The sequence below is a fragment of the Perna viridis genome, chromosome 14 (genome assembly GCF_037379345.1).
Source record: "Perna viridis isolate PV_CMFRI_1.1 ecotype Kerala chromosome 14, ASM3737934v1, whole genome shotgun sequence".
NCBI lineage: Eukaryota > Metazoa > Mollusca > Bivalvia > Mytilida > Mytilidae > Perna > Perna viridis.
This window is the reverse complement of record NC_142458.1, coordinates 33,820,202-33,845,740: the sequence shown is the minus strand read 5'-3', so window position 1 is coordinate 33,845,740 and position 25,539 is coordinate 33,820,202. Positions and strand designations below refer to the sequence as shown.

At 32.6% G+C, this 25,539-nt stretch overlaps 2 protein-coding genes across 3 annotated transcripts; one reads left to right on the top strand and one right to left on the bottom strand.

Moving 5' to 3' along the window:
- Positions 1 to 681: 681 nt before the first annotated feature.
- On the bottom strand, positions 682 to 7,902 carry LOC148599072 (uncharacterized). 2 transcript variants are annotated; one of them, XR_015918401.1, is made up of 6 exons: positions 7,727 to 7,902; positions 6,695 to 6,841; positions 6,100 to 6,155; positions 5,646 to 5,779; positions 3,602 to 3,687; positions 682 to 2,261 (listed from the first exon to the last, which is right to left on the bottom strand). XR_015918401.1 is itself a non-coding variant. In XM_088560721.1 (6 exons), the coding sequence occupies exons 1-6, from the start codon at positions 7,836 to 7,838 to the stop codon at positions 2,218 to 2,220; spliced, it is 525 nt and encodes a 174-aa protein (XP_088416847.1). In that variant the 5' UTR covers positions 7,839 to 7,895; the 3' UTR covers positions 682 to 2,217. The 2 variants fall into 2 exon arrangements, 1 of the variants encoding a protein (XP_088416847.1); XM_088560721.1 differs by having other exon boundaries at positions 5,700 to 5,779; positions 7,727 to 7,895.
- Positions 7,903 to 8,414: 512 nt separating this feature from the next.
- LOC148599071 (zinc finger protein 704-like) lies at positions 8,415 to 22,041 on the top strand. The gene is made up of 7 exons (XM_088560716.1): positions 8,415 to 9,120; positions 9,881 to 10,032; positions 10,387 to 10,583; positions 13,316 to 13,416; positions 14,859 to 15,078; positions 15,674 to 15,817; positions 16,473 to 22,041. The coding sequence occupies exons 1-7, from the start codon at positions 8,597 to 8,599 to the stop codon at positions 16,701 to 16,703; spliced, it is 1,569 nt and encodes a 522-aa protein (XP_088416842.1). The 5' UTR covers positions 8,415 to 8,596; the 3' UTR covers positions 16,704 to 22,041.
- Positions 22,042 to 25,539: the final 3,498 nt, after the last annotated feature.

Sequence of the window (25,539 nt, the reverse complement as noted above, 5' to 3'; positions counted from 1 at the left end):
GCCAGTCTTGTCAAGCTCAAAATTCAAGAAAAGATAGTACAAAAACCACCCCCCCCCCCCCAAAAAAAAAAAAAAAAAGAAAAAAAAGGCTGGAATGAATAATACACAGGGAACGGAAACTGAAAGTAAATAAGTAATCTGGACTTGAATAACATTAAGATTGGGAACATGAACCTGGACTGGTACTATTTGATAGACATTGATTTTATACAGATGTAGGACCACAAAAAAACATAGTTTCCACACAATAACTTGATTAACAATGTATTAGTGTACCAATAAACTTTAAATGTAATTAGAATTAGGATATGACTGAAGATTTGGAGGCTTCCATTGTCACTTTGACCATGACAAATTAAGTTTACTGGTGATGCTTAAGTGGAGTCAGTAAATTGATATTTACGACCATCAAATATAGACACATCTCGAATACAATATGGTTATCTCCATTCCAATGCAAATATTAAATATATACATGAAAATAACAATTCTTTAAAAAGTTACTCTCCCCATGCATAAAAAATAAATTTGAGACAGTCTATCAAGGAATTGACACCCTATAATTTTCAGTGTTATCAAATGAAATCTTATGTTACATGGAACTCAAGTTAAACAACACCACTACCAAACAGAGAAATATACAGCAAAATGATTTGGTCATATATAAAGAACAAAACTATATTGACCTAGTTAAAATTCTTTATTTACTCAATAAAAAATATATAATTACAAACTTACATCAACGACAAATATTGGCATAGAAAAAAATCATAACAAACATGGATTTCAAAGTATGTAATAAGGAAGCACTAATTTACTGAATGTCTAAAAAATAATTCACAGCAGCAGAAAATAAGGGAACAACCTTTTGACTTTTATGGGGGGAATACAATTAATTTTTATACCAGGCCATTTTATTTTGGAAAATAAAGGTCCCTCTTTTTTTTTTCTTTGGCACAAAACAATTTAAAAAGATAATAAATTTATTGCTTTTCCTTACTTCCTTTACAAAATAATTTGGTCTCAATTCTTTCCACAAAAGTTGATCCTAGATCCTGCCTTCATAAAATCAATAAAAGACATCACAATAAATCGACAAGATGTTGATTATAAGTTAAACCCAAGGAAGTGATTAATAGTAAATCACTCTTACCCAAAGTACTAGCAAAAGGAATGAAGCAAACATATTAAAAAAAATATGAGTGATTCCTTTTAATATAGGAGATGTGGTTTGATTGCTAATGTGATAGTCAAATGCCAAGCAACAATTAAGTAGCACTCCAGCTAAGAATCATGCAAAATGTGATATATCGTTGGAAAGCCTATGTAATTTTATTTTTGATATCTTTTTTAAAATGCTTTAGTAAACAGAAATTAATATTTGGTTTTTCATATAACCTGTGCTCATAGGAGATAAAAATTGTATAGAATTCAAAAGAAAGGGAGATAACTCTGTAAATGACACTCAAATACAATAGAATCTATTGGATTTTCAATGTTGATTATCTCCTAAGAGCATGCAGATTTGAATGAATAATTACACATTTCGTAATATAGACCAACAAAACAACTTAATTACAAAAATAAAAATATGTACCCTTTTTTGTGGTGTATCATTTTTTTCAGATTTTGCATGATTCTTACAAAGACAGCTACTTAAAGTTCTACAGGTCACCATATGGTCTTCAATGATGGGCAAAACCCATACCATAAGAAAGTTTTTGAATAATCTTCCCATTATATAGTATAGTAAAAAAAATAAAGCACTGCAAATCAAAGCACCATATGAGCCTGATGAGAAATATTGAAAAAAGAATGGGACTGGTGAAACACAACAAATGCAGCCTAAATACAACATAGTAAATATCTTCAAAGATCACCCAGATGTCCTCTACCAGTGTAAAAACACCTTCAAGTAAGCTCTGAAAATAATCCACTGTAGTGGTTTTTAGTTTAGACTGAAAAAAGACATGTTAAGTTCACCATGTCCATTCTTGTTATATTAATGCAAGATTTCAAATAAAATGACAAAACACCTGAATCACCATATTATCCAAAACGTTAATATTATAAATTAAATTGAAAACTTGTAATGGCAAACACCTTGATGGGATAGAAGTTCACCATACAAATGATATGCTTATTTTTTTTTTATTATGCATCCTTTTCCAATATCCTCCATTGTAAGGGCCCTATGAATCCTGTTTTTGGTCAACATCAGCTACCATAGGCTTTTGGTATATGTATGATTGTCTGAGATTCTGAAACATGAAGACAATGCAGATTAAAATCAAGTAAGATCTCTGTTTAAAACATAAAAAATGTTTCTGCTGATGACCTTCAGTTTTGTATATAATACTTACGGAGGTAGACCTAGGGTAAGGAACATAACTCTTGAAATCAGTGATATGTTTGTATTATATTCAATTTCACCAACGCCTATCAAGCTTTCACTTGAAATAGAATGAAATCAGTCCAAGTTACTTTGATGCTTACATGAGATTGATATAAAATGCTGAATACAAACTTTGCAATGATTGCAAAGAGTTATGTCCTTCACCATAGGTCTACCTCCTCAATATGATATGTTTTTGGTTGAATGACATGAATCAGAATAATCAAACTGAGGGAAATGTTAATAGAGTGGTTAATTGGAAAGAGTCAAGTCATTCGGGGAAATGTTAATAGGGTGGTTAATTGGAAGGAGTGAAGTCATTTGGGGAAATGTTAATAGGGTGGATAATTGGAAGGAGTGAAGACACTGGGGGAAATGTTAATATGGCAGTTAATTGGAAGGAGTGAAGTCATTGGGGGAAATGTTAATATGGCAGTTAATTGGAAGGAGTGAAGTCATTTGGGGAAATGTTAATAGGGTGGTTAATTGGAAGGAGTGAAGTCATTTGGGGAAATGTTAATAGGGTGGATAATTGGAAGGAGTGAAGACACTGGGGGAAATGTTAATATGGCAGTTAATTGGAAGGAGTGAAGTCATTGGGGGAAATGTTAATATGGCAGTTAATTGGAAGGAGTGAAGTCATTTGGGGAAATGTTAATAGGGTGGATGATTGGAAGGAGTGAAGTCATAGGGGGAAATGTTAATATGGTAGTTAATTGGAAGGAATTGGGGAAATGTTAATAGGGTGGTTAATCGGAAGGAGTGATTTTATTTTGATTATCTTATATAGATTTTCTCAAAATTTACTGGAATTTTTAAATAAATTTCATTTTTTTCTCATCATGGTTTGATACATTTCATGTCAAAAGAAAAAAGTCCTGTTACTTTTCAGAAGGAAATAGTCCACCAGTAAAATTACAGAATGTAATTTAAATGTTACAGACATTTATTACAAGTGACCATTTGATAATTTACCTATCTATTTAATAAAGATTAAAATGTCAGTTCTGAAGTAAAACACCTTTTTTAAAAATACTTCAACATGGCAGTAATTTTATTCAAGAACTTTGCTATTGTATGGTAAACAATCATACAGGAAAATGGGCAAAAAATTACTACTACTCTAATTTCAAAGAAGTTTTTTTTCACTGTTACAATGAACATTAAACGATAGCCAAAACAACGTAAGGTTTATAATCATAATACCTATATCCTCTAATAAATTTTGTAAAATTAAACCAACAAATGATTTGGGTTTCTTCTGAGAATCTGCTCCAATGTATGAGTATAGCCTGAAAAAATAACATGAAAATTAGTAGGATCCTGAGAATAACCTAACTTTACTTCTTACTCCTAAAGTGGTATTAATTCAATGTGGATCCAAAAAAAATCAAAAGTTCTTCTGGAAATCTTTAATTCAAGATTATTATCAGAATACAATAGCATTAAAGTCTATGATTTTTCAACTCTTTACACTTTTATTCCCAATACTCAGTTAAAATCCTGACTCAAAAATATTACACGTTGTTGTTACTCCAAAGAAGATGGTACACCTATATATAAATATGTAGTTCCTGGTAGAGATTCCTCATATTTTGTGAAAAAAAAACAATTCCAAATCATCTTCCCAATATACAGAAAAAGATGTTTTCAAATGTTGGAATTTTTTATCAACAACATATATGTCCAGTGTGCTGGATGCAGTTTTCAAACAACTGTTGGAATTCCAATGGGAACCAGTGGCGCATCCAGAGTTTTAAGTAAGGGGGCCAAAAAAAATTTCTTGACAGGATCACCTATGAAGATCACGAAGTGATCCAAATTTGCTAGGGGGGGGGTTTGGGGCATGCTCCCCACAAGACAATTTTGAAATACTAAACCTCAAATCCTGCATTCTGAGGGTATCTTGAACAATTTTTTAATTGGATCCACCACTGGGAACAAATTGTGCTCCTTTACTTGCTGACTTATTCCTTCAAACTTATGAGGCTGACTTTATAGCTGAAGGAACATCATTCAGCTAGATCCTTTAATCTCATTTTCGGCTATATAGATGGTCTATTATTGTTAAACAATCCTTGAATCCAAAGAACTTGAGATAAAGGATACTACTGACATAGCGAAGTCAGCCTCATTCTTGACATACACTTATAGATCGATGGTAAGAGAATACCACTGGCCAAAATATATGACAAATGTGACAACTTTCATACCTTACTGTCAACTTTCCTTTCATCAAAGATCCTTATGGTGTATCCATCTGCACCATGAAAAACGATTTGTTCAATGTGTCATAGTTTTCCTTTCCTCTATTGTCTACCCTGGAGTTGACTATTTATGAGCAACTTGGTGGGTGTTTCTAAAAAAGCAGAGGACGCTTAACCTACCGATGCACCTAGTCCATGCTCCCAGTTTTTAGTTGAGTCCAAGATGCTCATTTACTTTTTCTTACTTTGTATGCATTATTTTGGTTGTTTTATTTCTTTGTGTGTCTGTTTTCCATGTCTGGTCTTTGTCCCAGGATTATTTTCTATTGATTTCCAGTAGAATCTTGGTTCCCTTGACTACCCTTTAATACTGACTTACCAGTATGTCTTGTGGTTTAGTATAAATCATTTATAGACTGACAAAAGCAAGTTATACCCTATGTTGAAGACTAAAAGGCACTGTTTCTTATATTTTTTTTTTATTTTGAATATGGTGTTCTCCTGGACAATTTTTCCACATCCATTAACAATTTGACATGAAACATACACATTTTGTTACTTTTTATGACATTGTATAATATCACTTTAATTTACATAACATTGTGGATTTCTTGTTACTTTTTTATGACAATGTGCAATTTCTGGTTACTTTTTCATGACATCATACAAATTTGTATCTTCCTATGACATTGTAAAAATTGCTCTGAAAATTTTAATTACCTTGCACAATTCTTTGTTTTAAAACAAATTTTGAGAAATTACTAGTACAAGTAATATAGCCCTTTAAAAAATATTCATTGATCATAATTTAGACTCATGAAAAACTCACAAACACAACATAGACCTGGAGGGTTTTTTGAATTTGAAATTTGGTCATATCATTGTTTCTTTACTACATACAAAGACTTGTGAAATTGTATATTATTGGGATGACAAAAAGAGGCCTGACAGAGGGATCTACAGCAGTTTGTTATTCCCCTTTTGGGTCTAGTGCCAGTTACATACCATAATAAACGATTACCACATCTCTTGTTCAATCATACCGTAAGATATGTCAGTTCGTTATTTCCCTTTTGGGTCTAGTGTCAGTTACATACCATCCTAAATGGTTACCACATCTTGGGCATGCCACCAACTGCCACATATAATCTGTAAACCATGTTTCCATACTGGAATGCTAAAAAAACAATCAAGATGAAAGGGGCTTGAAAACCAAATTTTATCAATATTTCTACAATTTGAATGGCATTAAGATCTATTTTTCAAAACAACAAAATAACAAAAATAAATGTGCGCAATAATTCCTGAATTTACTCTGAAAGCACTTTGTCCAAAGTTATCAACTTTCATTGTTTTTGTTTTTGTGTTTTTTGCTTTTTGCTAAATTTTCTTAAGTTATTGATTTTAGATTTCTTGCAATTATAGAAGCATCAAAATTTGCTAATTTCACCCAGAATTGCACTATGTGGTTAGACTTAACATGGCTTCCATTTTTACCTCTCCGACTGGATGAACATCAGCTGTGTTACTTGTTATTACCTCAAAGTAAATACCTTTAAAATAAAACATAAAAATATAGGTGCTGATCAAATGGAGCATTTAAATGAAAGTTCAATATAAATATATAGGCTGAACAGCATCCTTGTGCTTTATGTTACCATGGCTACAGTTGTTACCACCTTGTCATATTTCCACCATCTCTGTTTTAAAGTTGCACGTAAAAGAATCAACACATTTATAACTGAGATGCTGTGTACAGTTAATCCTCAAATGACTTATAGTTGGCTAGGCAAAAAATCTGAACCTCTCCAACAGTCAAACCCTGGCTGGACATGTCATATTGAAGAATAAATCATTAACAAAATTTTGGAAATTTTAAGGAAAATTCAAGGAAAATTATTATGTCTGTCACTGAGTAATAGCCGCATTCTGGCTCTAATTCATACAAATTGAACAAAGAAAAATCACCGCAGATACCCTGTCAAAAATACATTAAAACCTATCTAAAAACAAAACCCTAACTACCAGTATTTGAATATACAGATTGTTTTTCAATATCAATGGCCTAATTTCAATGCTCATTAATAAATACCATGAGGATTTTGAAACAGCTGTATAAGAACATCTTTCACCCCTGATATAGTGTCATTTCTTTGTCGATGTGCTGTTGTAGAAGGTACAGATGTTAAGTGAGAACCCCTCACTACTTCATGGCCACATTTTCTGCAGAGGAGAAAATCTGAAAAGGAAAAAGTCCTCATTTAAAGCATTGTACAATTTGTGATATCTTTCATTACAATTTCAACTTATTTTTCTGATACATCTATGATGTACCTATCACATTCAATAACTGCTAGTCAAAAAGTAAGGCTATTTCATATGCTTAAAAAATGTTCCCTTTGAAATCAGTGTCAGAAAATAATGTCTCTATATAATTATTTCTATAATAAATATGTTCATGCTAATCTGGTATCTCTTGTAAATTTCTCCAATCTATGGAGCACCATGCAAATGCTGCACGTTATAGAGTACAGTGGTGTAGGGTTAGTTCTATAACATAAAACCACACATTTTATGTTTATCTTTCATGTTTTCATCAGATACTTTCATTTTTTGTTTATAGTCAAAATGCGAAGAGGTTCTCACATTGCGAGTATAAACAAAAAATGAAAATTTCCGATGAAAACATGAAAGATAAACATAAAATGTGTGGTTTTATGTTATAGAACTAGTGTAAAGCGTAGTCCCTAGGAATGGATTTGGTACCACAGCCAAGTAGAGAAAACGTAGGTACAATATTTACACACACATATAAATATACAGAATATACTTGGTAAACAGACAGGCCATGTGAGCACTCTTAAAAGTTTTGAATGTTAACTGCCCTAGTTGATGTCAGTCACACTCTAAGTTTTGGGAGATAGCCTCAATCTAATCCCTTTTGGGATTCAGTGAGCAGAGCTATTTTCTGATTTGGCCGCCCAGTGCCTGTGTGCGGAATTATCAACACTAACTTTACTTGTGGCCATATTCTTGTTCAAGTCTGATTGTCCATCAATACAATTGTACAGTGTACATATGTAGATTGTCTGAGCACTTGACAGATCTTCCACTGTATGTGTACCTGTTATGTCCTCTGTAATGCATTTGACATGGCTGATTAACAAAAGAACAGTAGTAACTAAAATAATGTGTTTGTAAAACTGCCGCACAATTGATATCATGGGAGCTGACATTTTCAGTACGGAATCATGGGATCTATTGCTTTTGTTTACAATTTTTGACAGTTATCACGTGTTTGACCGAATTATTTCGGCCGTTCAATTCTACCGGCCGGTTGGTTCTAGTCAAATGCTTTTTATCTTATTAGTTTTTATAGATTATTCTGAATACTTATTTTGATAATTTATTTATTTTTAAACCATAATGATGTATCTTTTTGGAACTAAATTCTATAAAGATGCCTATTCCAACTAAATATAACATCTGTTCCAGAGGGAGGTCATAGTAATCGCAATCAACATCGTGATGAAACTAAGCCTTTGATTGACAGGTTTCGTTCATGGAAAACAAACATTAAACTTAAACATTAAGATTGTATTATCGCCAAATAAATTTAAGGGCCTTTAGTTTTTCATCTCGAGACACTGATCAAATTAGAATAGAAAAGATAGATATCCAAATAGTTGTATTTTGTTAACAAACGTAGATCTGTGTTGCCCTTGACCTTGGATTATTTGTGTATTGACCAATGATTTTCTGGAGGTGTGCAATTTTTGGCTAATCAAAACTTTGTTTCGATCACATGGTTTTGTTGATACCAAGTGAAAATCACGCCCAATAACAGCACCAAAACAAACCGGCGGATTGACCGGCATATTGTTTACAAAACACAGCTGATTTTCAAACACGGATTATTAAATGATTAAACAATTTTCGGGTATATTATTGAAAGATTTTGATGTTGATGATTAGGTAAACAATATTGTGAAACATGTTCAGTAATCGGAAGCTTGCAAAACGTTCAATTATCGGGACTAAAATATGTGCACTATGGCAAGATGGCCGGTACTATCCAGGTACGATTCAAAATTATTCTGGAGACGAAGGGTTGGTATTTGGACCTACATACAACATTCAGTTCGACGACGGTTACATTAAAGAGGTCCGTGTTAATGAAATTATAGGACCAGGATTTCAAACTTTGTCTTCTTCAAATCTTAAACATGGTCAAAAACTTTTTCTGACTTTGAATGGCCGTGAAGTTCCAGGCATCGTTGTCAACCATGACAAAATTAGTGACGTTGTTCTAATTAACGTCAAAATGTCAAACGGAGAAGAAATGGAGATTGAACGTAAAACAGATGAACTAAGATTAATTGAAAGTAGGAAATCTGCCAGACTTGTGGACCAAGATACTGATTATTCTAAACTTGCTGACTTAACACTTCATCCATCCATCAATGAGAACAAAAGATCTCGGACCGTATCACACGTTATTGACGTCCCCTCTCAAGTGTAAGTTTTTTCATAATTTTTGTTTTGTTTGTGTCTATTTACTTAATTCTACAAGAGTTCTATTAAACTCCCAACTGTTAGAAAATGTTCATTCATTTCCTTCTGTTTGTCAGCGAGTAGTGATTTAAATATGTTTCAAAGAAGCGGGTATCGGAAACGCGTCTATTTCCTTCACTTATGAAATTTCATTGACAAATTTAGCCCTTTACGGTAGCTATTATATTTTTGTATATCCGTATATTAAACGATGACGCAATACTGATTGCATTGGTATACATTTCACTCACCTGCCAGAATACATGTACATAAAATCATAGAAAAAAACTACTATGATTTTGATGGAAAGGAGCGTGGTTTGTCATTTCTGTGAACGTGGACACTTTGGTGCTGCTTATTGTAAGATTAAAAAGAGTAGAAAAATACGTCTGGCGAATAGACGAAAGACAACCAATGGCGGAAACGTTAACATAAGCCGGTATGTTTTACCTTGTGATAAATCATGTACCGGGCAAGTTACGTGTGTGAAGTCTTTAATAATTGGGCAATGGTTTTGGCTTCGCTCGAAATATCATAATTTATGTGCGGCATCGTATGCCAGTATATATCCCGTATATGCACGTATACACATGTATACATACGTACAAGTTCAACTTTACTATTTTGCATGTATACATTTTATTTAGGGACATTTAACTTAAAAATATACTCCCTAATTCTCGTGGTAATTGAAAAACGAACATGGGTTCTTCTGTTATTGCAGTAGGCACCGGGGTCCTGATATTAGGGAGGATCAGTCCGGAGACCAATCGGACTCGCCGGGGGACGTGGAGATGGATGATAACATTGCTGCTATGGTTCTAACCAGTCTGTCGTGTAGTCCTGTTTCTCCACACTTTCCTGCCTCCCTAACAGGTGAGATAAATGTACATGTAACTATTCTTGGTGGTCAATGTATTTTCATTTATTATCGCTGACTAAACATGTATGTAGTTTGTTCTTCGTGCTGTACAGTGCTGTACTCTTTACATGCATGGCGTTTTACTTCTTGGTCTCTTAATTTACATACCTTATCTAAAGAAGATGAGTTAAATTTCCGATTTGCAAAAAAGTGAAATATTTACAATGTATATAATTGTTCAATGCTGTACTATACGTAATATGATTTGTTTGTATGTTTTGTGTCTTTGACTTTTAAGATTACTACTATACTCTTCTTAAATGAAGGAAAATTTTAGCTTTACACCAAAAAAAAAATTACTTTTACAGAGAAGTCGCATATGTTGTCCACTAGCGCCAATAGCAGTGGTTTCCATTCCGAGCCCCGGAGCGACCCGTCTCCTCCTTTAACTAGTCATTTGAGTGAGAGCTGCCCTACTACGGGGTTCTTTAGTCATTTCAGTAAAGACGAGGGCATTGATGAAGATTTAGAGAGTAGTCCCGAACCGAAGAGAAAACGAAGTTTGGTAAGTATTTGGTATGTCGGTCGGGGTTAGCAGATTCCATTGGTTAGTAGGTGACGTTCTATAGAAGACAATTAGTCATGGTAAGGTTTAGAAAAAGAAGGATTAAATAGAAATCTAGCTGCTTATTGTTCCACCAGAGAAGGTTGTATTAAAATACATTTAGTTACTTTATTCAGGGAACACCGACAATTAACATTTCATATTTGTTAAATGTTGGTCTTATAATTGTTAAACAAGTCAAGAATTCTAGATGTTCCAAGATTGCTAACCAGTTCTTTCAAAATAAAATTATTTTTTACGTGCCAGTTGGCACAAAGCCAACTTCAGAGATCAACATCTTGCACAACAGTGTATTGACGAAATGAATTTGTGACGTACGTCAGTATCAATAGAAATAGAACTGTTTCTTCTTATGATGAAAATTATGCATTAATTTTGTTTTCTGCGTCGTCCCGTATTTGTTTAAATGTCTCTTCCCACTCAGAAGCCTATTAAGGACGGGCTTCTTTGTTTGGTAACTGTAGTACGTTTGTTATTGTTTACATACATGACCTGGTTTCTATCAGCTGATTGTGTGGTACCGGTAAATCTATTTTTAGTGCACAATAATGCTGATTCAATTTGAAAGTTGGAAAAATGATACGAAAATGCATTTTATCCTATGTTTAAAAATAGTTCCTTGTTTCATCTGCCATGTGTACTACTCGTGTTTACGTCAATCTATGTCAATATGTTAGGATCAAAGGTGACCCAATTTGTGACGAGGTCAACGTACTGCATAATACACAAAGTCATGTGATCAGGGGCCAATCACATGATTAAGTATTTGTTGTGAATTGCAATTCAAAGTGTAGAATTTGCTCTATATATATGGCCTTTGTAATCGAATTAGCTGACCCATTTTAAAAAAAAACAAATATTTGGTGTTTCAACGATATACATACAAAAACGATAGAAAATAACAAGTCAGCATGTTAGGACAGGACGTGTATTCTCCAACTTGTTTACTTTGCAGAGTTATCAGTAATGGTACATTTACCCCGAGGCAGTCTGCTAAACATGATATTTTATAACTATTTATAGTAATACACAATTGTACATGCATGTAGGATGTTCGTACATTTATAATCCATAAATAGAATAGAAATTGTATGCTTGATATACAGATATACAGGGCTATTTACATATAGACCTTTTTTAATACTAAAACAGTATTATAAATTCCCTAACTTATACTTTTTACTTGAGTTGCCATGTTCTAGTTAACAGGTATCAGGATGTATATGCTCAAGTGCATCACATTTTCTTATATTATACTTTTAAACTTAGGCAGACGTATGTACTAGGGATGGATACATTATTTCATATTATCGAATAAGTGATTGCCAATCAGAGTGAGGCTCAATTTTTTTTTGCAGTAAATTTTAGGGAAAATGTACATTTTTATGATAAGAAATTTCTGTAAAATAAAAGTTTCATCCAACATTAAGGGCAAAGATAGGAATAGAATACAGCCTCTTAATCTGACAATGTGTCCACCCAATATTTAAATTTAATTATACATGTATTGAAATCAGTAAAATTGTCTTGGTCATTATTTATGGATTTAACTGCCTGAGTATTATAGAACTGTTAAAAGTTTCTAACCACTGCTGGGGAATCATTACCTTACAATTTAAATCAGCAATGGTTGTTGAACTTTGAACATTACATAATGTAAAACATGTATTGTATAAGTGACCTTGGTACATATTATTATGTTACTATATTTACCTCTTGTCAAATAGTTGTACACGAAGTATACATTGTACATGTACAAATGAACATGTGGTATATTTTTAAATCCATCCTAAATTTAGAGGTGATAAACATACAATGTGTATTTTGTGCAATCATCCAATGGTAGATAATATACCAGTATATGGACATATGGTCCAAATTGAACTGTTTTGGGGTTGTTTTTTTTTTAATAAAATCAGACTAATCACTTTTGAATGATGATTAAAAGATCATAAAAAAGAAGTATTGTTTATTTGAAAAATTAGTGTGAGAGTTTCAGACCTTAGACACAGACCAATTTCTTCCTGAGTTTTTTTTTTTTTTTTGGTTGGGGGGGGGGGGGGGACGGGGGTGAAGGATGGTGTCGGAATTTATGTTGAGATAGAATTTTTTCAGGCAAGAGTGAAAATATTATATTTTTTCATCATCAGATGAAGTTAAATAATTTTTATTTGAAGTATAAATTGCTAAGTAATGGGGAAAATATTGACTCTGTTTTTTCTGACCACAGGTGTGTTATTTTTTTCTCGAATTTGGAATAATTTTATTTCTTTCAAAATAATTCCAGATACTCATGCATTCATTTTTATATGGCCTTAGAAGGTTTGGTTGTAAAATGGTAATACTCAATACTTTTAAATGAATGGATCTCTCTGAATTGGTACCTCAAGACTCCATATCACAAATGGGAAGTCAGCATTGATTTTAGGGGTTGTGACTTGTGGTGTTTACAAATCATGAGCCAAAAAGAAGCCACTTTAATTCTGAAGCAATTCTGTGTGAAATATTTAATCACAAATGTTTATTAGGAGCTGCCTGTATACAATGTGCATGGAAGGATGGATAAACTAACATAGTACATTCCTGAAAATTTTGTTTGCAGGGATACAATACAATGTATTGATATGTGTAACTTTTGAATATGTAGTAAATGATCCGAAAATATTTTGCAGGCCATGACCAAAACAATGTTCCAGTGTACATGGAAAGGATGTGGCAAGGTACATAATACAGAATCTGCCATAGAAAAACATGTCCGAACCAATCATTTAGGGTAAGCTAAAGTACATACCTGTTATGCAGAAGCTTCCAAAGAAAAACATGTCCAAACCAATCATTTAGGGTAAACTTTAGTATATACCTGTAATGCAGAATCTTCCCAAGATAAACATGTCAGAACCAATCATTTAGGGTACGCTAAAGTACTTACCTGTAATGCAGAATATTCACAAGATAAACATGTCAGAACCAATCGTTTAGGGTAAGCTTTAGTACATACCTGTAATGCAGATTCTTCCCAGGATAAACATGTCCAAACCAATCATTTAGGGTAAGCTTTAGTACATACCTGTAATGCAGAATCTTCCCAAGATAAACATGTCAGAACCAATCATTTAGGGTACGCTAAAGTACTTACCTGTAATGCAGAATATTCACAAGATAAACATGTCAGAACCAATCGTTTAGGGTAATCTTTAGTACATACCTGTAATGCAGATTCTTCCCAGGATAAACATGTCCAAACCAATCATTTAGGGTAAGCTTTAGTACATACCTGTAATGCAGATTCTTCGCAAGATAAACATGTCCAAACTAATCGTTTAGGGTAAGCTTTAGTACATACCTGTAATGCAGATTCTTCCCAGGATAAACATGTCCAAACCAATCATTTAGGGTAAGCTTTAGTACATACCTGTAATGCAGATTCTTCCCAAGATAAACATGTCCAAACCAATCATTTAGGGTAAACTTTAGTACATACCTGTAATGCAGAATCTTCCCAAGATAAACATGTCAGAACCAATCATTTAGGGTACGCTAAAGTACTTACCTGTAATGCAGAATATTCACAAGATAAACATGTCAGAACCAATCGTTTAGGGTAAGCTTTAGTACATACCTGTAATGCAGATTCTTCCCAAGATAAACATGTCCAAACCAATCATTTAGGGTAAGCTTTAGTACATACCTGTAATGCAGATTCTTCCCAAGATAAACATGTCCAAACCAATCATTTAGGGTAGCTAAAGTACATACTTGTAATGCAGAATCTTCCCCAGATAAACATGTCAGAATCAATCATTTAGGGTAAGCTAAAGTACTTACCTGTAATGCAGAAACATGTCAGAACCATACCTGTAATGCAGAATATTTCAAAGATAAACATGTCAGAACCAATCATTTAGGGTAAGCTAAAGTACTAACTTGTAATGCAGAAACATGTCAGAACCATACCTGTAATGCAGAATATTCCAAAGATAAACATGTCAGAACCAATCATTTAGGTTAAGCTAAAATACACAGTATAGAATTTGCCTTAGAAGAATTGTGCCTTCATTTTTCAGATGATAACTTGAAAACAGGTCAATAAATTTTATTTTAAACTTTGCTGAGTTGTTAAATGCCATAAAATAAAGGTTAAGTACAATTTTAAGTACAGCATCCCCCTTTACATTACATGGTAGATATCACTTAATGTTCTTACTTTCTTCGCAGGGCCAAAGATTCTGATACAGACATGTCTGACCATGAGGAGGAGTTTTATTACACAGAGATTGAGGTCAATGTTGACAATGTCACAAAGACGTTCTCTGATATGTTTACATCATCTCCACCGGAGAATGATTATATGGAGCAGATACGATTTATCCCCGACCATGACTACCAAAGAAAGATGGAGGTTCCAGATAGGCGACCAGAAACTTTGGATATGAAGGTAAAACAAAATAGAGATATAGTGAGGTCAATTTTAAATATTATTTCTCATTTTTGAGACAAGAATGTTCCAAGTTTTTGTCAAGTGAAATTTCCTTATAGGCAAGATAAAACATCTGTGGCATCACAAAGAAACATTTAATGACATCTTACGAATTCAAAGTAACAGCAGCAAGCAGGGCTCTCTGACTTCGTGTCTTCGTCATGAAATTAATTTTTAGAGCGAGAGAAATGATCTAACAACATCTTTAAGTGCATTATTACAAAATATCAGACACTCTCTGGGAAGACTTCAGTGTAATCTTGCTCAGGGGAGCCACATTGGGTAACTTGAAATCTTACCCTTCAAATATACCAAATAATTATATATAGCATTGATATACTATCAAATAATAGTTATGAATTGAAATGTCAGCTAGGTTTGTAGGTACAATGTATACTTGGAGCTGTACATATTTAATTTTCTTATGCATAGACTTGAAGAGTTGAGCGTATATACCAATACAATTATTTTTTAATACAAATTTCATGCAAAAGTGTTTTGTACTAGTTTTCAACATCTATTTACATGTATCTTGTATGTAATCTTGACACAGGAACACAGTTATTCCCATGCTTCATCTGTGCCCTCTGCTGGCTTCTTTCCTCACCAAGAGAAGGCAACTCCGCCAATATCTATGCCACAGATGAAGAGGTCATTGTCATGGCAGAACAGTACCAATCTATCTCCAGTCTCTCCTGTAAGTACTTTATATTAAACTTTACATTTCAGAACAGCCCTGCATTGTTTTTTTCCCTTGATTGGAACTGATGTATAGCTTTTTCAAAACTATGTAAATGTTTAATTTCAGTGTTCCATTGCATTAAATATATTTTCTCTCAAAGGGAGCAAAATGGTAGAATATAAAATAAATTTTAATGATTCTGCAAGATGCCTGTACATGAATTTATCCAGTTCCCACGAAATCATGATATCAAAATGGAAAGTGAAAAGTCCGACCAAGATCAATAGGATCCAAGCAGTTCCAAGAATGAGTTTTTTCAGTAGTTTTCAAGGTTTCACTTGTCTCATATTCTCCCCAGTGAGATAAACCACCAAAACAGGCATTTTAGGAACTTTGATGTGTACATGTGACTTAGATTATGGATGTACTAGTTTCCAATTGTCATCGTTCAATAGTTTCAAAGAAATTTTATCTAAAAAGCTTTTACGATTTAATTATCTGTTGGTAAATAAATTAAAATCAACTGGTCAGCAATGTACCATGTATAGCTTAGAATAACTCAATCTGGTTTTGATCTACTTTGATCTTAGATATCTCTTCAATCCAGAATTTTTTTCTATTTTTAACTCAGGTATCTCCTCCAATCAAATTTTTTCTATTTTTAACACAGGTATCTCCTCCAATCAGAATGACCAAACTCTCACCTCAGGACAGGTTACAGCAACATCAAGCTCAATCACCAAAATCTCACATGTTTGGACAATCTCCGAAGTCCTCAACGTTCCATAAAAAACCTCGAAGTGAGGTTCGGAAATGTCGAAAAGTTTATGGTATGGAAAACAGGGACATGTGGTGTACACAATGTAAATGGAAGAAAGCATGTTCAAGATTTGTCGATTAAAAACCATTGTTAAGTGATAGAGGGTAACAGGATGAATTTATGTAAGTTCAGAAATGGCTAAATTGAAATATTTAGTTAGTTATTTTTGTTGGAACAAACTTATATCTTTAGTAATTTGCAATACATATGAAAAAAATATATTTCTCCTCAAAAAGAGTAATTTTAAGGTACCGTCATACAGCAATTTCATACTTCCACATGTTGGTTTGTGCTGTATGCCAGTTTTAGTTGTTCAATAATATTTGTTTAAGTGTTGTGGCCCCTTTCGTCTTAGAAAATACGGACTTTTAGGTTTCTGGAATATGGGTAATGAATCTAGAAAGAAAAAAAAGACCATTTTGGGTTTTAATGGAGTTTTTAGGGGTAAAGTTACTCATTCATGTCCTATAGTTACTGTCCTATATATTTTTTGTCACATTCTTGTTGATTCTGAATATTATATTTATTTTACATGCACCTCTACTATAGAGGCAAATGAATTATACTTTGTTGTATTTTTTGAATTTACATTAATTTTCCTACCAAAGATCTTGTTGAGATTTATAATCAAGAATTGTTTGAAATTTCTGATGTACATGTATGACTAGTTTAATGTTTCTGATGTACATGTATGAACAGTTAGATATTTCTGATGTACATGTATGAACAGTTTAATGTTTCTGATGTACATGTATGAACAGTTTGATGTTTATGATGTACATGTATGAACAGTGATATTTCTGATGTACATGTATGAACAGTTAGATATTTCTGATGTACATGTATGAACAGTTTAATGTTTCTGATGTACATGTATGAACAGTTTGATGTTTATGATGTACATGTATGAACAGTGATATTTCTGATGTACATGTATGAACAGTTTGATATTTCTGATGTACATGTATGAACAGTTTGATATTTCTGATGTACATGTATGAACAGTTTAATGTTTTGTAGAGAATTGTTTGATTTGTTGACAGATCTTGATAATCATGTACCAGAGACTTTCTGATCTCCTTCAATAAATTCAGGAATAATATTATTCACATTTAAAAGCTATCACCACATATATAATGAACTTTGACCTTTTGTTCTGAATGGATTTCATGTTTACAATTTTCATATACATTTCAATGATATTGTAAATATAAAAGAATGTAATGATATAAAATGAATTTCTTTGAGTTCTAAGATAAGCTGGACTTGACAGAGGTTGTTTTTAAACATCCTTGACTACACTTAGGGATCTTGCACAGACTGAGTCTGAGTACTAATGCAATTAATCAAATATTTTAATTTTGTTTTTTTTTATCATTTTGACTCTAAAATCAATATGTCTTCCTGTTAATTTCTGAAGATTTTATTATCATATATTTTTAGCAGAATTGTTATTTTTAAATTTTGAACAATAGTCTTGCTTCAAAAGAATTATCATTAAATACATGTACTTGTATGATTTCTTTTATATGGGGAGAAAATCTAAAACTTTGTTCTATGTGGTCAAGTAACTGAGTTGTTGAATGTATTGAAAAACTTTTTGTGAGACTTGCATTAATTTAACAGGTCCACCTAAGAACCATGTAGTGGATAAATTAGAGGATCATGTTGGAAATGAAGAAAAACAAATCATTGGTTTTCTAGTTATATATTGTCAAATATAGTAGGAGATTTTTAATTAGATTTCACTTTTTTCATTTTTTCATGAATTTTAAGTGAACCTTTAGTTAAAACATGGTTGAAAAAACCCATGGAGCGCCACGATCTTCCTCTCTCTACCACTTTCATTCTGTCCTTAGGTTATCGGTTTATATAATAGTACATAAATAACTGTGTAGTTTATTTTATTTATTTTCGTATTTGTATGAGTACCAGTAAGTGTATTATATTTATTTGATGTTGAGCAGTGTTCTTGGTATAGATTGAGCATGTTGAACGATTGTCCACACATCATGCAGCAACCATGTGATTGCTATTGTAGGATTTTAGAACAAAAATTATGATAAGCAGCTCAAATGAAAATAGTTTTAGAATATGACCAATTGCTCAATTTTAAAAGCAAACATCATGAAATAAAGAGTTCCCCCAACAAAACAGAAGTCACTTCCTTATAATTCATTCTATGATTAGGCCAAAAAAGATGTATGTCTGTTTCCTGCTACTTTACCTACTGTTTGTGCCTATACTAAACGTTTAATGGATATTTAATCTCAGGCACTATTAAAGTCTAGATTAACTCTATATAAAATTTTTCTGAAAAATAAAATAATTTCCCTTCCTGTCCCATTTTTTTTCTTATTTGTAGTGTTTTCATTGCTTGATATAATCTTCTGTGATATGTTTTTTTTCCAGTGACAACAAGTTTTCCACAGTGTTTAAGTCATATAATTCTTTTTAATGAGAGATGAAAAGATACAAATCAATAAGTTTAAGTTGTGACAATGTTTATAGGAAGCTTGTTAAACTGGTAAAAGCTGCGTTCTCCTCAGGTGCTCTTAGTATATATTGTATATTATGTGTATAGAAGTGCTTACCACTTTCTTAAGGTCTAATGATCTGTACTGTATTAATGTAGACAGGTTTAGTATGGCAGAGGTAGTAAATATACCTCTGTAAAGGAGATTGCTAGGGTCCATGATTAAACATTGAAACAAGAGGATTAAGGTTCCTGAAGAACACTTTATACAACCTGGACATGAGTTGCTTGGTGGTCAACAGAACTATTTCAGAGGTAAAACAGGTAGTCCACAGACACAGGACTACTGGACAACTGTTAGTGTCGCTCCCTGTTTCATATAACTTATGCAGGATTTTCCTCGAACTACAACCTTTTAACTTTCACTTATCTCTTTAAATGAAAATATCAGAAATTGATGTTAGCCATAATTTTTGAATTAACAGTGGAATATGTCATCTTATTAGTGCTTAACTTTATCTTTTTCACCTGAATATACCTCTGTAAAGGAGATTGCTAGGGTCCATGATTAAACATTGAAACAAGAGGATTAAGGTTCCTGAAGAACACTTTATACAACCTGGACATGAGTTGCTTGGTGGTCAACAGAACTATTTCAGAGGTAAAACAGGTAGTCCACAGACACAGGACTACTGGACAACTGTTAGTGTCGCTCCCTGTTTCATATAACTTATGCAGGATTTTCCTCGAACTACAACCTTTTAACTTTCACTTATCTCTTTAAATGAAAATATCAGAAATTGATGTTAGCAATAATTTTTGAATTAACAGTGGAATATGTCATTTAATTAGTGCTTAACTTTATCTTTTTCACCTGTTAAACTTCTTATAAATTGTTGCATGTTCTGGATTTACGAAATACAAGAAAACAGCTATGTTAAATATATGGTTTTTTTTCTCAATGTTATCAATGAGATATAAAATAAATTAAATGCCCCATGAGAAAATGTCTGGTAAAATGTACAAAACTTCAACAATAAGAGAAGAAATGTTTTATGATGAGTGTTTTGGTTTATTTCATGTTTCAGTCATTTTTAGTCTTTCATTTTATAGAAAACTGGTATTATGTGTAGTATATGTTTGTGTATATAGATATGTATCTACTTGTGTTAATGTGTGGCCAGTATAATTTATGTTTTGTATGTAAACTGATAAGGTCATGAACTGTTAAGTACAGCTCTGTCTTAAAACCAGGCAGAAACGTATGATTAGTGATTCATGCATTTTTTAATCCCAAATCATTTTTTATTTGAAATCCTTCAAGAAGCCTCATATAAACTGTATTAAAAACAAAAGTGAAAATGAAAGTTGCACACTGGAGATATTGGCTCCTAAAATTTGGCTATATTTTATTACAGAAAAATACAGGAAAATTTCCCACCAGAATTTTACACTATTACAAGTCTAAAAATATTTCACAAGGTTTTGTAGATCCAAGGGAATGAATATGGAAAGAATTATTGTTAAGATCGAACAAAAGTATTTGAATAGTTACATTGATTATCTTGCGATATGATGAATCATCCCCTGCCTGGTTTTTAGGCAGAACCATACTTACATTCTTAGGTTCTTACTAGGAATATTGTTCCTGTGCAAGTCCAGTGAAAGAAATTAGTAGCAGACCTACGGACCGAGTCTATGTAAAATCATGCAGTTCTATGATGAAATTGGCTCAATTTCCTTTAAAATCTACAGTGCAGTCTACATAAAATTATGATCGGTCTTTGTTGACCAAACATTAAGTTTCTAACACTGTAAGTCACATGAATAAAATTTCACATGAATATCACATGAACTTCACATTGAATTCATGTGATTTTCATGTGATATTTGCTTCTTATGATTTTCATGGAAAATTTCAGGTGAAATATATGTGGAGGGTTTCAAATGGATTTGGTCTGCATTCTGTGATAACATTTATTTGCTTGATTTAGATAAAAGTCAGGGAAAATTCATGTGAAAATATTTTTTCCTGTATGGTCCCTTTGTCAATAGAAAAAAAAAAAAACATCAGGAACTATTGTAAGAGTTTGATGTTTTGTTTACTTCATTAATTTGTTTATTTTTCTGATCTTTTTTAATCAGTAATACATGAGGGGCGTGATCGGTTATTTTCGTTCTTCGTGATTGGCACATTTTCGCTATCGTGATCCGTTTTTCTACAGATTTATTTTCGTGATTCGTGATGAAAGCATTGTTCGTGAATCGTTTTCATTGGAGTATTATGTTCGTTCTTCGTGATTGGTTCAATTAAGCTACAATCAAATACATTACTGGCTCATTACTTGTTTACGTGTTGAATTCTCCCGGGTTCTAACTATCGTGCCACTTCCAACTTTTTAAGCTCAATGGAACTCTTTATTTCCGTAATGGAAAAAAATCACGAGAACGAAATATATGTCCCAATCTACAACACAAACAACCAGCTTCTGAATCTCTATTATCGAGATTGATTGGGGATACTATTTTTATATTTTAGTGATACTTGATCATGGAAATTTATTTTCTGTGAATCGTGATTGACAAAAAAAATCAACTCGTGAATCGTGATGAGACCACCCCATCAGGCGCCTCATACATATACAGTGTATTAATATTTGGTCAACCTATGCAGGTGTATCAAGCTCCATTATGTTGAGCATTGTTGTCTTTCTTCTTATTTCTTTTTGGTTTAGTCCCGCTGTTGTTTCTTAATTTTTCTCCACAGTTTTGTTCAATTATTTTGTTGTGTATTTCAAACATAAAGAGTTATCTCCCTTTGAATGAAAGTGCATGATTTTAACTTACAACAATTTATTTATTGTTATCCTACGTGGAAATCTTTATTTTTTGTTTGCTGTTATGTACATAGTGTAAATAATAAATTAATATAATACAGGTCTACTTCTTTAATTGTTTCATTTTCATGTGGTTACATTGCCAAGTTCCAAACCCTAAGGGAACCGTGCTAGCTCAACCATAGAATCATCCTTTTATTTTAGGTTAGGTGAACGGGGTTCACTAAGGCTAACATGAATTAGCCTTTGTTAATAATTATAATCTTTTATTTGTAAGCAACACAACTCATAGAATATAAATATTACAAATATCCAATTACATCAGTGAAATATATATAACAGTCAAATAATCATATAAGTAAATATACCCATATAACAGTAACAGTGCAACAGAGTATGATAAAATATAAAACATATTAAGCATTTATAAATGAATTTAATTATGTGCCTTCTCGGCCAGGAATAAATACTTCCCTATATTGTTAACTTCCTTTACATTATGAACAGATAGCAGTTGTACGAGTTTAAAATTCGAAGGTTTTCTCCAATAATATGGTTTGATCAATTTCTTTCGGAGTTCATTATACTTTTCACATACTAAAATAAAATGATATTCATCTTCAATTACACATATTACAAAGTCTCAGATGTCTCTCAATATTATAAAATTTACCAGTTTCTACATTCAAACAATGAGCAGATATGCGGTATTTACAAATAAATTGTTTATAAATATAATTTACAGCATGATCTAAATAAAATTGTAACATGTTTGGGTCAAATACATATCTATACACCATACATTTTGGCGAATCTTCAAAAAAAATGAGTTCATCTCTCTATGAAAACTACCCTTTACTCTATCTTTAAATTCAATTAAAAACAAATCGGGATTCCACATTTTTAACACCCTGATGTAACCATACATCCTGGAATCCATACATGCATAATATGTCTCTTATTCGACAGGCCCAGTTAAATTTGTCGTTTGTTTTTTAAACATCTCTCAAACATTTCTTCATAATATCATTTAAGAATACAGTTATCAGTACATATTAACTTAAACCAGTATTTTCACATTCGACAATATCTTTCTATAAACATAGGGTATCGTCCCAACTCACATTAAACCATGTATATTAATAGTAGAGGCTTTCACCTTTAAAATACGTTTTAAGAATTTCATTTGAACTTGTTCGATATCATCACATTTGTGATTTCCCCAAACTTCACAACTGTAATTCAAAATACTTGCTACATACGTGTCAAACAATGACAGCATAGTTTCAAAATTAAAACAGTCATCCTGCAATTTACTATACAAACTAAATAATGCTTTACGACCTTGGTTTGCTAATGATTTCTGGGTATATGTAAAATTACCATTATATCTAAATGAAATACCCAGATATACAAATTCATACCATCTCTCATTTGCTTTAAGTTGACCTCTGTTTCTGAATACAAAATTTTTTTATTTTTTTAAACAATTGATAAATAAGTTGTACTTATTAGAACAGTCATTTAAACAATCACTTTTTTTGTAAATCTTCAATATTTTCACTGAACAATACTGTGTCATCTGCATACATAAGTAAATACAAGTTCAACATTTTTAACTCATAAGGTTGACATCCTTGACTAATAAGTTTTATTTCCATGTCATTTACGTACACTGAATATAAAAATGAGGTTATACTAACATTACTATTAAAGAAATCTGAGAATAACCATCAAATTTTACACAACATTTCAGTTTTGAATACATAGATTTTAATACATTTAATAATTTACCAGTTACACGTAGTCTAATAACTCGTAAAGTTGTCAAAAATCTTTTTATAGTCTATGAAACAACAACAATAAAACCTTTCACCAGATCTCAAAGATTTTGAAATTAAAGAATTGAGAGCGAAGATGGCGTCAGTGGTACCATAACCGGATCGAAAGCCAAACTGGGCATCTGTAAGTACATCATGGTTTCTAATTTCTAAGTCGAGCGTTGATGAGAGTTTTAAACAGCTTTCTTATATGGAACACAAGAGATAAATACTAAACAGGAATCAGCCTTTGTTATTTACTATACATGAATCAGCCCTTGTCATTTCCTCTACATGAATCCGACCTTGTTGTTTACTATACATGAATCAGCCCTTGTTATTTACAGTACATGAACCAGCCTTTGTTATGTACTCCACTTGAATCAGCCTTTGTTATTTACTCCACATGAATCAGTCTTTGTTATTTACTATACATTATACATGATGTTGCATTTGTAAGATATTTTTATATTTCTTCACAAAACAGAACTACACAAACAGACGAAAACCGCAATTTTGATTTTATTTATTTTGGAATTACCTAAATGAGAGGAGACTATCAATCATTTGATTTGATTATTTTGTCCAATTTCAAGACATTGCTTCTTGTCATTAAAACCAGTTTGAAAAAGAGCTGAATCACAGAGACCAGAAGTCAAGCTTTGATGTATTCTAGTAAAACTTTTTAACTAATCATTGGACAGAGGTCAAACGTTTTTGTTCAAATCTGTGAGTCCTGAATTAATCAAGATCTATTGCAGTAAAAATGGCGAATACGATCAAATCCGGGGACTTGTCTAGATTGGTGAAGATCAAGCGAAATAATAAGCCATGTTATTATAGACAGGGAGGTTGAGACGCCGCGGCGAAGTTAGTCACCCGGGTTAACGCGATATCGTTAACACGGTACATATAGCTAACACGGTTGAACAAAAACAAAATAAACCCGAACATGTTGTTAGAAAATGGTAAGTTTCTGCTATTTATTCATCACTTTTCAGGATAATTAATACGCTTTTGAACTCGCATAGGAATGCTTATTTGACCGTACATGTAGCAACGGGATCGATTCAGCAACTTGCGAAAAACGACGTGTCAAAACTAGATACACCCCAAAAAAGACGTATCTTTACTGAGTGTTTACTACAAAGAAACGGACAGTTGATAATTGGAAAATTCAAATACCGCATTTGTCATTGAGTTACGATTAAAACTTCCTTCCGTGCACCAATTGCCTAATGGGGCAAACTCCTGCGTGTCCAAATCGACCATTAATTATTAATCTTCAAAATCCCATGTAATCAACTAGCTCAATTATGTACATTGTGGAAGATGGTGATCCCAATTAAAATCATTTGTGTATTCCGTATAGGCTAGAAACCACTAATTCCACTTCCCATAGGCTTCTATGCTAATTTCACAATATTCAATGGCTTCTCTGGACTTTGCCTTAACTTAAACCTGCAGAGGACTAATATCAGCATGATTCTACATATGTCAGCTCACAATCCTCAGAATGGCATGTGGGGTTAGCAGACTTGCAGTGCAGTACTGGTCACCGGAAGTGAAGGGTCTATAAATAGCATGGGAAATCCCAGTGTTTTCACAAGATAGGGGTATATATAGAAATCATTATGGAGATTAGGCTTCACATCACAAGAAGCAAAATGCACCTATAAAATGTACAGAAATGTTTTTCCTTTCAGAAACTGTTTAATTTTTTTAAATAAGATGAGAACTTTTTCACAGCACTATGAGGAACAGGGGTAATTTCTGCGTAGGAC